The 12,375-nt window shown below is 38.5% G+C and overlaps 1 protein-coding gene across 1 annotated transcript in view; it reads right to left on the bottom strand.

Annotated features, from left to right (window-relative positions):
- The window catches only part of MYO3A (myosin IIIA), a 212,238-nt gene that overhangs the window by 122,207 nt on the left and 77,656 nt on the right, over positions 1-12,375 (bottom strand). The window contains exon 9 of the mRNA XM_006773822.2: positions 1,913-2,012. Within this exon, the coding sequence (XP_006773885.1) occupies positions 1,913-2,012 (100 nt within the window). The remainder of the gene's footprint in view (positions 1-1,912; positions 2,013-12,375) is intronic.

Raw genomic sequence — 12,375 nt, 5'->3', positions numbered from 1 at the left:
CCCCAGCAGGGACCCTCACCCCATGAGGGTGTGGCCAGCCTGGGTGAGGGGCTGAGGGCTGTTTTCCAGCTGGCCACACCCCCTTCAGGGTGGGGGTCCCTGCTGGGGTGCCTGGCCAGGCTTGATGAGTGGCTGATGGCTGTTTGCCAGCTGGCCACGGCCCCGAGCAACCCAGGCTCCCAGACCCTCCTTGAGCGGAGGCCACAGTGGCTGGAAGCAGGTATCTGGGATTTATTTATCTTCAATAATTGAAATTTTGTAGCCTTGAGCACAGGCGGGAAGCTTGGCTTCCTCCATTACTAGGGGCAACCCAAACCTCCTGTTCACTCCAGCTCCGTGGCCACCGCCATCTTGGTTGGGTTTATTTGCATACTTGCTCCTGATTGGCTGTGGGTGTGGCTTGTGGTTGTAGTGGAGGTATGGTCAATTTGCATGTTTCTCTTTTATTAGATAAGATGATGCTTTCAAGGAAATAAGCAAATGCAGATGATGAAAAAAAGAGAAAAACACTAGAAAAGAAAAAGGAAGATACAGTGAACATAATATAATGCCAAAATGAGGTTATTCAGTGGCTCTGTGGAATGGTCTCACCTTTTGCTTAGATATTTGGCTTTATGAGGCAGAATACAACACAGTCTTTTGATTGTGGATGTAAGGAGGGTGGGTGAAGGTGGAAGAGGGCATAGAGGAAATAAATGGTGATAGAAAAAATAAAATAAAGTAAAATAAAAAATAACTCATAAGTTATGAGTATATGGTAACAATTTTAATAGTGTCATTAAAATAGTACATGACACAAGAGAAGAACAAAAGTTCTTAGGTTAAAAAAAGACAAAAAGAAAGCACATACAATAAGAGCAAAAACAACAACAAAAAAAACCTATCACAAACCCAGTGTTTAACATAAGTCAGCACTATGATACCAAGGGCCTCCTTATAATCCTCAAAGCTAGAAATTCACATCATTGGAAAATCTGATACATAAGGATTTGTAAAGGTTTTGGCAATCTCTGACTTGCAAACACTGTCTGATTACATGATCTTTGATATTCGCAAGAGAGATTATTTTGAGGAATACTTGAGTTGTTTATGCAACCCTAAATTTACCAAATGACTACTTCTGTTGAGAAAATGTCCCCTGATTTGTTGCATTTCTGAGCAAAATGATCAGGCATGTATCAGGAGTATTTAAAAAACAAAAATCTGTTGATCAAGCAGGATAGAGATCCCAACCTTTCACTGAAAAGGAACCTTTCATTTCTCTAATGATATGATTATGTGCAGTAAAGGGCGATGAAAGGAAAGGCGGCTGAAACTGCAATTTACTGGCTTGGATTTGTACCTACACAGAGATGTTTGATCTATTTCCGACATCCCTGGGATAAATAAGGAGTTTCAAGCAGAATTCAATGCCCTAAAAGGTTAGCTCTGTGAGAGTTGGGGAGCTGAGAACCCAAAAGGAGGACCACTCATGGTAGTAACAGGCTTTTGAGGTAACGTGGAGACCTTGAAGCACTGTCTCTGAGAGGGGAACAGGAGAGGAATAAGGGGAAGGAGGCCACATGAAGGTGGTAGAAGACGACTTTCTGACCTCAGTAAATCATCCCTTTGAAACTTACAGAAAGAATTCAGAGGAAGAAGAGTCTGTGTCCTATAAGCAATTCATCTAGTGGAAACTCACACCTTTGCAAGTTGAATATCAAAAACAGGAAAAAAATCGACACCAGGCTGGAGCTATGCGGAAATGTGGCTCACATGTATTCAAACTGAAGACAGAAAAGAGAATCGGGAAGCCAAGAGGCACAGGAAGCATGAGAGGCACAGATATTATTCAAACAACCTCCCGATCACATCAATCCTATGAATTAAAATAATCTAGAATGTTTATGTTTGATTAAACCGGGTTCCTTACCTCATCCAAAACTTCTAGGGTTGCTAAATCATCTACATCCTTCAGACTGGAAATTAAAGGTCTGCTGAAGTTACTTTTCTTGGTGTGAATACGTTCATGTCTGTGGAGCAATACAAAAAGAAAAACCCTTGCTGATCTGAGAACTTATTATTGATCATAGTGGAAGTAAGTTTTAGACTCAGATGAGACTGAAAAAATTATATGCAGCTAATTTACTAAATTCAACAATAGCAATTTTATCAGAAAATAACCTATTGTATTTGATCTGTTTGCTTGTCTTCTCCATTGGAAAAATGTTAACATGTCAAACCTCATGGATGATCAAGAGTTCACTATTCCTATCAAGAACTATCCTGCATATAATTTGCTTTAATGTTTTCTCTAAAATCTGTGAGTGATTTAATTTGCTACAAAGTGGTGAGTCAGAGAAATATGAATTCATTAAATTTCCAATTTTGTGTGAAGTAGTACTAGGCCATTGGTGCTCAAGAAATACTAATTTCAGTTTATTTTTTTATTTGATTAAATGAATTGGGGTGACGCTGATTAATAGGATCATGTAGGTTTCAATCATACATTTCTATAAGATCTGTATATTGCACTGCGTGCCCAGCACCCATAGTCAAATCATCTTCCATCACCATATATTAGACACCCTTCATCCCCAATTAACCCCTTTCCTCTGGCAACCACCACACTGCTGTTATTTCCACGGGTTTCAATTTTATATCCCACATATGAATGAAATCATATGGTTCTTAGCTTTCTGACTGACTTATTTCACTTAGCACAATATTCTCAAGGCCCATCAATGTTGTTGCAAACGTTGCTATTTTATCTTTTCTTATGGCTGAGTAGCATTCCATTGTGTATATGTATCGTATCTTCTTATCCAGTCCTTTATCACAGGACACTTTGGTTGTTTCCATGTCTTGGCCACTGTGAATATGCTGCAATGAACATAGGGTTATATATTTCTTTGCGAATATATGTTTTTAAGGTTTGGGGGTATATAACAAGGAGAAAGATTGCTGGGTCATATGGTAACTCTATTCTTAAGATTTTAAGGAATTGCCAGACTGCTTTCCATAGTGGTTGTACCAGTCTACATTCCTACCAGCAGTGAACGAGGGTTCCCTTTTCTCCACAACCTCTCCAATACTTGTTATTACTTGTCTTGTTGATGATGGCCAGTCTAACAGATGTGAGGTGGTATCTCATTGTCATTTTGATTTGCATTTCCCTAGTAGATAGTCAAGTTGGACATCTTTTCATATATCTGTTGGCCGTTCATATGTCTTTTTGGGAGAGGTGTCTGTTCAGGTCTTCTGCCCATTTTTAAATTGGGTTGTTTGTTTGGTGTTGAGTTTTATTAATTCTTTATAAATTTTGGATATTAAACCTTTGTCAAAGCTATTGTTTGCAAATATCATCTCCCATTCATTCAGCTGCCCCTTTTATTTTGTTGTTGTTGTTGTGTAGAAGCTTTTAAGTTTGATATACTCAGATAATGGTAATTTTAAAAATTATTAATCAGCAAAACTTAAGGGAAGTACAAAAAATAAATCACACAGTGGATTTTCAAAAGGTTAAATGTATGTAGAAAATTGATTTAAAACATTAGGAAGTTTATTTTCAAAGGAAAACATTTCAGCAATTTTCACCTATGGCATAAGAATCTTGATTTGACATGAAAGCTGGAGAAAAAGTTGCTGAGATAAACACAAGGGTTTGTTTAAACTTTTTGAACATAAAATTATCATTCACTTTATTTTGAGCAAAACTGTATTTTCAATGTTTATTTTTGGGCATACTTTTAAGCATCTGAATTTGTCTATAGTAACAGAGAAAAGAATAGATTATGAGGATCAACAAGAATCATACCCCTCACTCATGAACGTTAATGCTTTCTCATTGCTTAGAGACTTGTGTCTATTAATAAACTGTCCCCGCCTCCATCTGTGCTCAGCCTGGCTTCCAGGCACTAGATTCTGTCTCCTTCCACTTAAGGACACCACTTCTGCCGGTTGCCCTCTCACTCCTACTTCACTTACTTCCCCTCTCAGCTGTCAGAGCAAAGAAAAACACCCTTCCCTGATGCAGTTTCTTCCATCTCCTCGTTTTATTACAAATAAATCCTCAAAAGAGTTTTCTAAATTTAGTATCTTCAATTTCTCTCCACTCATTAAGAAAACCTATTTCAGTCAGGCTGTCCTCAATACCCTCCATGGAAACAGTTTCTGTTCAGGACATTAATGACCTTCACATTGCTAATCCAAGGGGTCCATTCCAATCCTTTTACTTAACCCATCAACAGCATGTAACAGACTCCTTCTTGAATACATCCATCTGGGCTTCCTGCACCCCTGGCTTGACTCATCCTTAATTCATTGGCATCTTCATCTGAGTGTCTTTTTCTGGTTTCTCCTCATCTTTCTGTCACATTTTGGAGTCTTCCACACTTCAATCCTTGCAGCTATTTTCTTCTCTATCTACATTCACACCCTGATTTCATAGACTTAAATACCACTCATGTACTAACAAGCTTGCTAACCTCCAAACTTAAGCCTCCAAATGCTTACTGGACGTTTCAATGCTTACTGGACCCTTCAAGTCTAACAGGCACAATCAACACATTCTAAACCATGCTCCTGAATACCCTAGCCCAGTGATGGTGAACCTTTTGAGCTCGGCGTGTCAGCATTTTGAAAAACCCTAACTTAATTCTGGTGCCATGTCACATATAGAAATTTTTTGATATTTGCAACCATAGTAAAACAAAGATTTATATTTTTGATATTTGTTTTATATATTTAAATGCAATTTAACAAAGAAAAATCAACCAAAAAGATGAGTTCGCGTGTCACCTCTGACATGCGTGTGATAGGTTCATCATCACTGCCCTAGCCACACGCCTGCTCTTGCCCCATGATCCTCATCTCAGTAAATGGTGAGTCCATTCTTCTTATTGTTTGGGCAAAAAACCCAAGAGTGACTCATGGCTCTTCTATTTCTCTTAGACCTCTCATCAATCTCTATGCAAATCCATCATATATATATCCTTGTTTTTGTTATTTCCTCCTTGACCTCATCTGCATGATGAAACTTTATTCACTTTCCACAGTACTCTCCAATGCCACTTCTTTTGAACCCCTAAGCATAATTCTTACATCTTACAGGCAAATATCTTAGTTAAGTCATTTCAGTCAATCATTTATGTACACATCTTATTCCCTTTATTAACCTGTAAACTTCCTTATGACAGGGATATCTCTTCAAAATATGGTGCTGAAATAGCTAAACATACATGCAAAAAAGAAACTGGACACTAACCTTACACCTTTCATAAAAATCAATTCAAAATGGATTACACACCTAAATGTAAAATACAAAGCTATAAAACTCCTAGAAGATAATATGAGAGAAAAATATAGTTAACCTTGGGTTTAGAGATGAGTTTTTGGGTGCAACACCAAAAACGCCACCCACAGAAGAAAAAATGATAAGTTGGATTTCACTAAATTAAAAACTCCGCTCTATAAAAGACACCATTAAGAGAATAAAAGGTGAAGTCATAGACTGGAAGCAAATATTTGAAATCATGTAGCTGATATGATTTGTATCTAATAATAGGAACAGTTTCACTCCTATTTGTAATTCTTAGATTCTTCCGTAACTTTTATAGCATTTACAGAAATTTATAGTTATGCACTTGTGTGGATAATTTAGTTAATACTTGAATCATTTACTACAATGTCAGCTCCAAGATGTACAAAACTATGTTCCTTTAGTTCCCATTTAGAACATAGGAAGTCCTCAATAAACATTTGCTGAATGAATGAATGAATGAATGAAGGCATATCGTCCATGATTTTGAGCACAGGACTGGCACACAGTTGGTCTCCACATTTGCTGAACTCAACAAGTATCATCTTATTTATCCCCCTATTTCCCAAGAGCTTCATATTATATATTTTTCAAAAACTAGAAAAAGAAATTCAATTATCCAATTGATTGAAGTGAAGAGTCCTGAATTTTTCATCGTTTTTATGGGACCATTTGGCAGCTAAAGACTCTTCCTGGAGAATGAAAAGGAGCGGATGGGGAAGAACCTGGGGATCAATACTTGGCTGGCTGCTACCCTCATTCTTCTGCTCCTGTGAATTTGTCTTCCATGATGCTTTTGGTATTAGCTTCCAAAAACGTAGCAAAGATTTTGATACTGTGATGAATAAAAACCTCAGATGGCTCTCCAGTTTCTATAGCATAACTCAAAATTCCTTGGCATGAAATCAATGAACCTTGACAAGCTTGCCTCAAACAACCTTTCCAGCACCATGACCTATCATCTCTGTACAGAACATTCCCCGAAGTGCCAAGTAATTTCAAGATTCTGTACTTTGCTCATTCTGTATCCTCTGCCTGGACTTACATTCCTCCCACATCTGGCAAATTTCTACTTATCAGGCAAAGTCGGACTCAAATATCACCCTCTCTGTGAAGCCGTCACAGAGAGAATACACCACTAGTAGAGATACTTTCACACTCACCTGGGTATACCAGGTATTCATGTTCACCATTCCTGCCAGATGGGGAGAAATTGTGAGAGATACCAAGTGTTATTCATCCTTCTATGCCTGAAATCAAGGATACGAAGATGCAAAATACAACTGGTGGCTTGAATAGCAATACTTAGTCCTACCCAACCAGCTGGTGTGCAAAAATAGTATCGCGTGGAGTGAGCAATCTTATGTTCCTCCCCTTTGGCAACAGTGCTAAAGCCTAGTTAGGTACTGGAGGAATGCAATGAAAAGGCCCGTGGTTGTCCAGTACATCTTGGCTCCAGCAAACTTGCCTCCCAACCTCTCACCCGTCAGCGTTGAAGTCAGTTTAACTAGAGAAGCACCCTGGCCACTGGAATTGCCCATTTGTATGAGGGTACCAGCCAGCCAAGTATGGATCCCCTGGTTCTTCACCATCCGCTCCTTTTCATTCTCCAGGAACAGTCTTTAGCTGCCATTGGCAAAGGGCTGCTCTGGGCAACATGGTCAGCACTGCTCTCACTTGTGTGGGCCGTAAACATTATGGAGAAAATGAGGCAAAAAAAGAGAGACAGTAATAGCTGCCACAACAAAGTAGCACTAGTGATGAGTCACATTGTCCACTTTGCACTCTTTCAAGTGGCATGACTCAGTGAACCACGTGATTAGCATGGCATTTCCATTCTTGTTCTCATTTGTTAGGCTTTCCCTCCCCGCCCCCCGCCCCCCGCCTCCCACACATGTAGAGGCTTGAATTATATGTTTCAACATTCACTACTGCATTCATTCATTCATCATTCATTCATTCAATAATTATTTAAATTTACGGAGCACACGATAAGCTTGGATAAAGCTATGAAGACAAATAGTACAGGTCCCGGCTCACCAAGAGCACACAATCTGATACAAGAGTTAACAAAAATCAACAAAAACGTTTAGATAATTTCAGCTATAATGTGTATGTTTGAACACATTCATTTCTTATGAAGAAGAATATGTTAAAATCAAGGAGGTACAACTAGCTACTGCTTCAAATGCTACTCTGTTAATTGACATAGTTGTTCACATGGCTTCTAAAATTACATGAATGATGTATAGTTAAGTTAGGTGCATGAATTAGTTTATAAAAGCTTTCTCTTGGAGTTAAACACTTTAAAGCTATTAAAGTTGTAATCATAATGAAGAAACAAAAGTAGATTCTATAAATGAAAATTAAAAAAAGAACGAGCAGTTGTGAAAATACTTTACACTTTCTTACATATATCTTTTGGTCGTTAATGTATCCTAAGAACTTAAAAGAATAGCTGAGGCATAATGGATACTCAATAAACATGTATAGAATGACTAAATGATTATTCATCTAGTCCAATGTTCATCGTAACGTTAATCTGATATCCATGTTTGTCTGAAACAAACTGAATTCTTTGGATTCCCTTTGGGTAAATAATAGTTTTGAATTATTTTTCTTACTTATACTATTAGGTATTTCTTAAAATGAATTAGTACGTTTTCACAAGGACATCTAAATGTTTCTATAATTTTATACATTAGTGAATATCTTATCAGTCATGGCTGATTTTGTTCTGGTTGATTTTCATTTTTCCAATATCAAGTGATTTTGATTTGTTAGATGTACCTATATACTAAGTACCAGACACAATTAAAATGCAAATAATTTTTGATACTTTAAAAATACACATTTATAGGAAGTGATTGCTACAGAATTTGGAAGGGCTTTTCTTTAGAATATTCTCATATGCCTGTCATTTTTTAAAAAATATATTTTATTGATTTTTTACAGAGAGAGAGAGAGGGATAGAGAGCCAGAAACATCGATGAGAAGGAAACATCGATCAGCTGCCCCCTGCACACTCCCCACTGGGGATTTGCCCGCAACCAAGGTACATGCCCCTGACCGGAATCAAACCTGGGACCCTTGAGTCCGCATGCTGACGCTCTGTCCACTGAGCCAAACCGGTTAGGGCATGACTGTCATTTTAATAAAAATCTTATTTATTTAGACCCTGCTATATGCAAGGCATTGTCCTAAGTGTTGAGGGGTTACTATGTATGAAATAAGATCCTGCCCATGAATTCAATGAGTTTAATCTAATGGGAGATATAGGCACAAATATTTAAAACAACACAAGGCATATAGCAAGTGCCACAAGTAAAGTAAAAATTAAATATTATGGAAATAGCAAGGAAGAATAATTCCTTCTGGTGAACTGGAAATGATTTTCAGTAGTTCAGCATTTAATCTTGGTTTTTAAGTAAGAGAGTAGCATCCCATCACCTAAGGCAATGATGGCGAACCTATGACATGCATGTCAGAGGTGACACACGAACTCATTTTTTTGGTTGATATATTTGGCATTTAAATATATAAAATAAATATCAAAAATATAAGTCTTTGTTTTACTAAGGTTGCAAATATCAAAAAATTTCTATATGTGACATGGCACCAGAGTTAAGTTAGGGTTTTTCAAAAAGCTGACACGTCAGCTCAAAAGGTTCGCCATCACTGACCTAAGGGAAGGTATATGGATGAGGTACTGGTGGCTGGTGGGGGTGGGGGGTCAAACCTGAAAGGAGATCCTGTGTGAGTCGCAGTGTGTGTGCCCCAGAATAGTGATGTGCTTGCTGCAGCCAGAACTAAAGTGTATGACACTGGAGGCTGTGGAAACTCGGTTGCGGGAGGGCACAGTCATTGAGAAACAGAGATGTCTTAAATGCATTTAAATTCCAGATGTCCAAAGAGCAAAGCATGACCTTCCACAGCACAGCCTGAAACTCCCCCAGCGTTTCTTATCTCATTGACTGACACCATCATCTAATTCTTGCACACACCGGAAATTTCCATCTTCCTCACCTCCTGCATCCACATCATCACCAAATTGTAGTGTTTATCTCCTTAAAATTTCTCAGACCTCAATTTCTCTCCACCTCCACTGAGGTGATGATGGTTGCATGGACTGAGATGGAGTTGTCTGAGATTAGAAACAGTGACACTGACAGGTTAAAAAACCCAGATGTTGTGAAAGCTATAAAATATCTGTAAGATCATTTAGAAAAAATTTTCCCTGGACTTCTGGGCAAAGTGGGGAATTTCTTACCATGGAACAATATTCTGATTTCCTTCTAAATCTTAGAAAGAGTATTTAATAAAACCATAAATGCTTCAGAGGCTCAGTCCTACTCTTGCCTCTGCCTGGAGAGATTAATGTACCTCGCTCTGTCCTGAGGTCTGAGCTGATCACTAATTTTTAACGTTGCAGTTCCACCCCACCCCCCACCCCAGAGCTCCCAATCCAGTTTATCTTGCTCCATTTTTTTTTTTTTTACCATGCATCACCATCTAATATACTACATCATTTACTAATTTATTATATTCATTGTCTGGTTTTCCCATTGGCATGTAAGCACCATAACAGGATTGTTTTTTAAATTAAATCTGTTGACTGATATATCCCATACTCGTAGACCAGAGTCTCACAAATGGTAGGTGCTTAAAATATATTTCTTGGGTAATGGAGTTAATATTTTCCTTATACTAAATGTTCATCTACTATGGAACCAAATAAAAGTTTTATTAATTTTAAATTCTGGTTTTAAACAATTGAAATGCTGAAGTAAAAAGTATATGTGTATACTTTATATATCTATATCTATATCTATACTATATATGTCATATATATTTCAAGATAATTTTATACTTCTAACATTTTCCCTTTGCCTTCATTTTACATAATTAATTTCCATTCTTATTACTTTATTCAATATTTAGTTTCTGTAAGACTTGGAGAAAGCAAAGCTAGAATCCTTCCATAAGATTTTTGTCCTCTTGTGAAAAGTACAACTTGTTAGCCAGATTATATATTTCATTTACTCTGTAATACTGGAGAGAAATAGTTTCAGACGATAAATATTTTCTTTCTGTGTTGTCAAAGGTCAGTTACCCTCAGGGATGGTTATTATAGTTTCACTTGTATTTCAGTTCTACACACTGAAAAAAGAAACAACAATTGTTGCTCAATGTTAAATTTTTATCTTTACTATTCAGTTGTTCTATTTCAATGCAACAGCTTTATTTGCTTTAATTTTGGTTAAATATACTCTTGTAAATATCAAGCTCTATCTTCTAAGACCATCCAGAAAGCACTGGGGTAGTCTAGCAATCCGTTGTTAAACATAATTCTAATCAATGATTTTATTTTCATTTCCTTATCCATCGTTAAATTCTAGTAACAAAGTCACAACTGCTAGTAGCAAAGGGAGTATGGGCTCTCACTGATGTGCCTTGGAAAAATAGTTTTTATTTTTCTGCAGTTTGATCCTTTTGGCCAAGTGTGTAGTTCTGAAATGATGGTGGGAAAGAATGACAGATCAGCAGAACACCTCTGGCAATGGCTGGAGTGACAGATGTCATAGTCACCCAGCCCCCATTAAACAATTTTTTTATTTTTATTATTTATTTTTTAAATATTTTATTGATTTTTTACAGAGAGGAAGGGAGAGAGATAGAGAGTTAGAAACATCGATGAGAGAGAAACATCGGTCAGCTGCCTCCTGCATACCTCCTACTGGGGATGTGCCTGCAACCAAGGTACATGCCCTTGACCAGAATCGAACCTGGGACCTTTCAGTCTGTAGACCGATGCTCCATCCACTGAGCCAAACTGGTTAGGACACCCCATTAAACTTTTAAATGTCCTTTTCATTCACTAAATCCTTCCTCTTTCCCATATCATTCCTCAGAGATGTGCTTTAATCTGGACTGTACACATAAACACATGTTCATAAAACTTGTAGCAATGCTCGAAGAGGTTGGAAAAGTAATACAGTTGACTCTTCAACAACACAATGGGAACATCACTACCCCCTGTAGTCAGAAATCCATGCAAAACTTTTGACTCCCCCAAAACTTTACTGTTGATCAGAAGTCTCATCAATAATTAATTAATATTTTTATTTGTATTATATATAATTATATACAATGAAAGTAAGCTAGAGAAAAATATTAATAAAATCACAAGGAAAATACATTTACAGTAAGTCTATACATATTTACTGAAAAAAAAATCCATGTATTAGTGGACGCTTATAGTTCCAACTCATGCTGTTCCTGGGTCAACTATATATGGGAGCAGATAAAAATCTTACCTATGTTAGCATCTTCCTTAATTTATTCTATAAATCTCTGTATTAATAGTCTCCTAATCTTTTCTCCATGTGGGTACTAAAGCATCTAATCTAATAAAAGAGAAACATGCAAATTGACTGTACCTTTGCTACACCCCAAGCCACGACCACCAACCACTCAGAGTGACTATATGCAAATTAACCCAACCAAGATGGTGGCTGGCAGCCACGGAGCTGGAGCAAGCAGGAGGCTTGGTTGCCCTGGCGATGGAAGAAGCCAAGCTTCCTACCTGCCCTGGCCAGCTGTGGCCTCCACTAAAGGCAACAAAGTTTCAAATATAGAAGCTAAATAAATCCCAGATACCTGCTTCCAGCCAGCCTCCACTAGGAGCTTGGGTAGTTGGGGGCTGTGGCCAGCCTGCAAACAGCCATCAGCCCCTCACACAGGTTGGCCACACACTCATGGGGTGAGGGTCCCCACTAGGGGGCTTGACAGCCTGCAAACAGCCATTAGCCCCTCACCCAAGCTAGCCACACCCTCAAGGTGTAAGGGTCCCTGCTGGAGGGCTTGACCAGCCTGCAAACAGCCCTCCGCCCCTCAGCCAGGCTGGCTAGGCACCCCCGCAGGGACCCTCACCCTGAAGGGGCTGTGGCCAGCCTGCAAATAGCCGTCAGCCACTCACCCAGGCTGGCCAGGCACCCCAGCAGGACCCCCTTACCAGAAGGGGGTGTGGCCAACCTGAAAATGGCTCTCAGCCCCTCACCCAGGCAGGGCAGGCA

Source organism: Myotis davidii, unplaced genomic scaffold (assembly GCF_000327345.1).
Source record: "Myotis davidii unplaced genomic scaffold, ASM32734v1 scaffold86, whole genome shotgun sequence".
NCBI classification, from domain to species: Eukaryota; Metazoa; Chordata; class Mammalia; order Chiroptera; family Vespertilionidae; genus Myotis; species Myotis davidii.
This window is presented reverse-complemented; position numbering and strand designations above follow the sequence as displayed.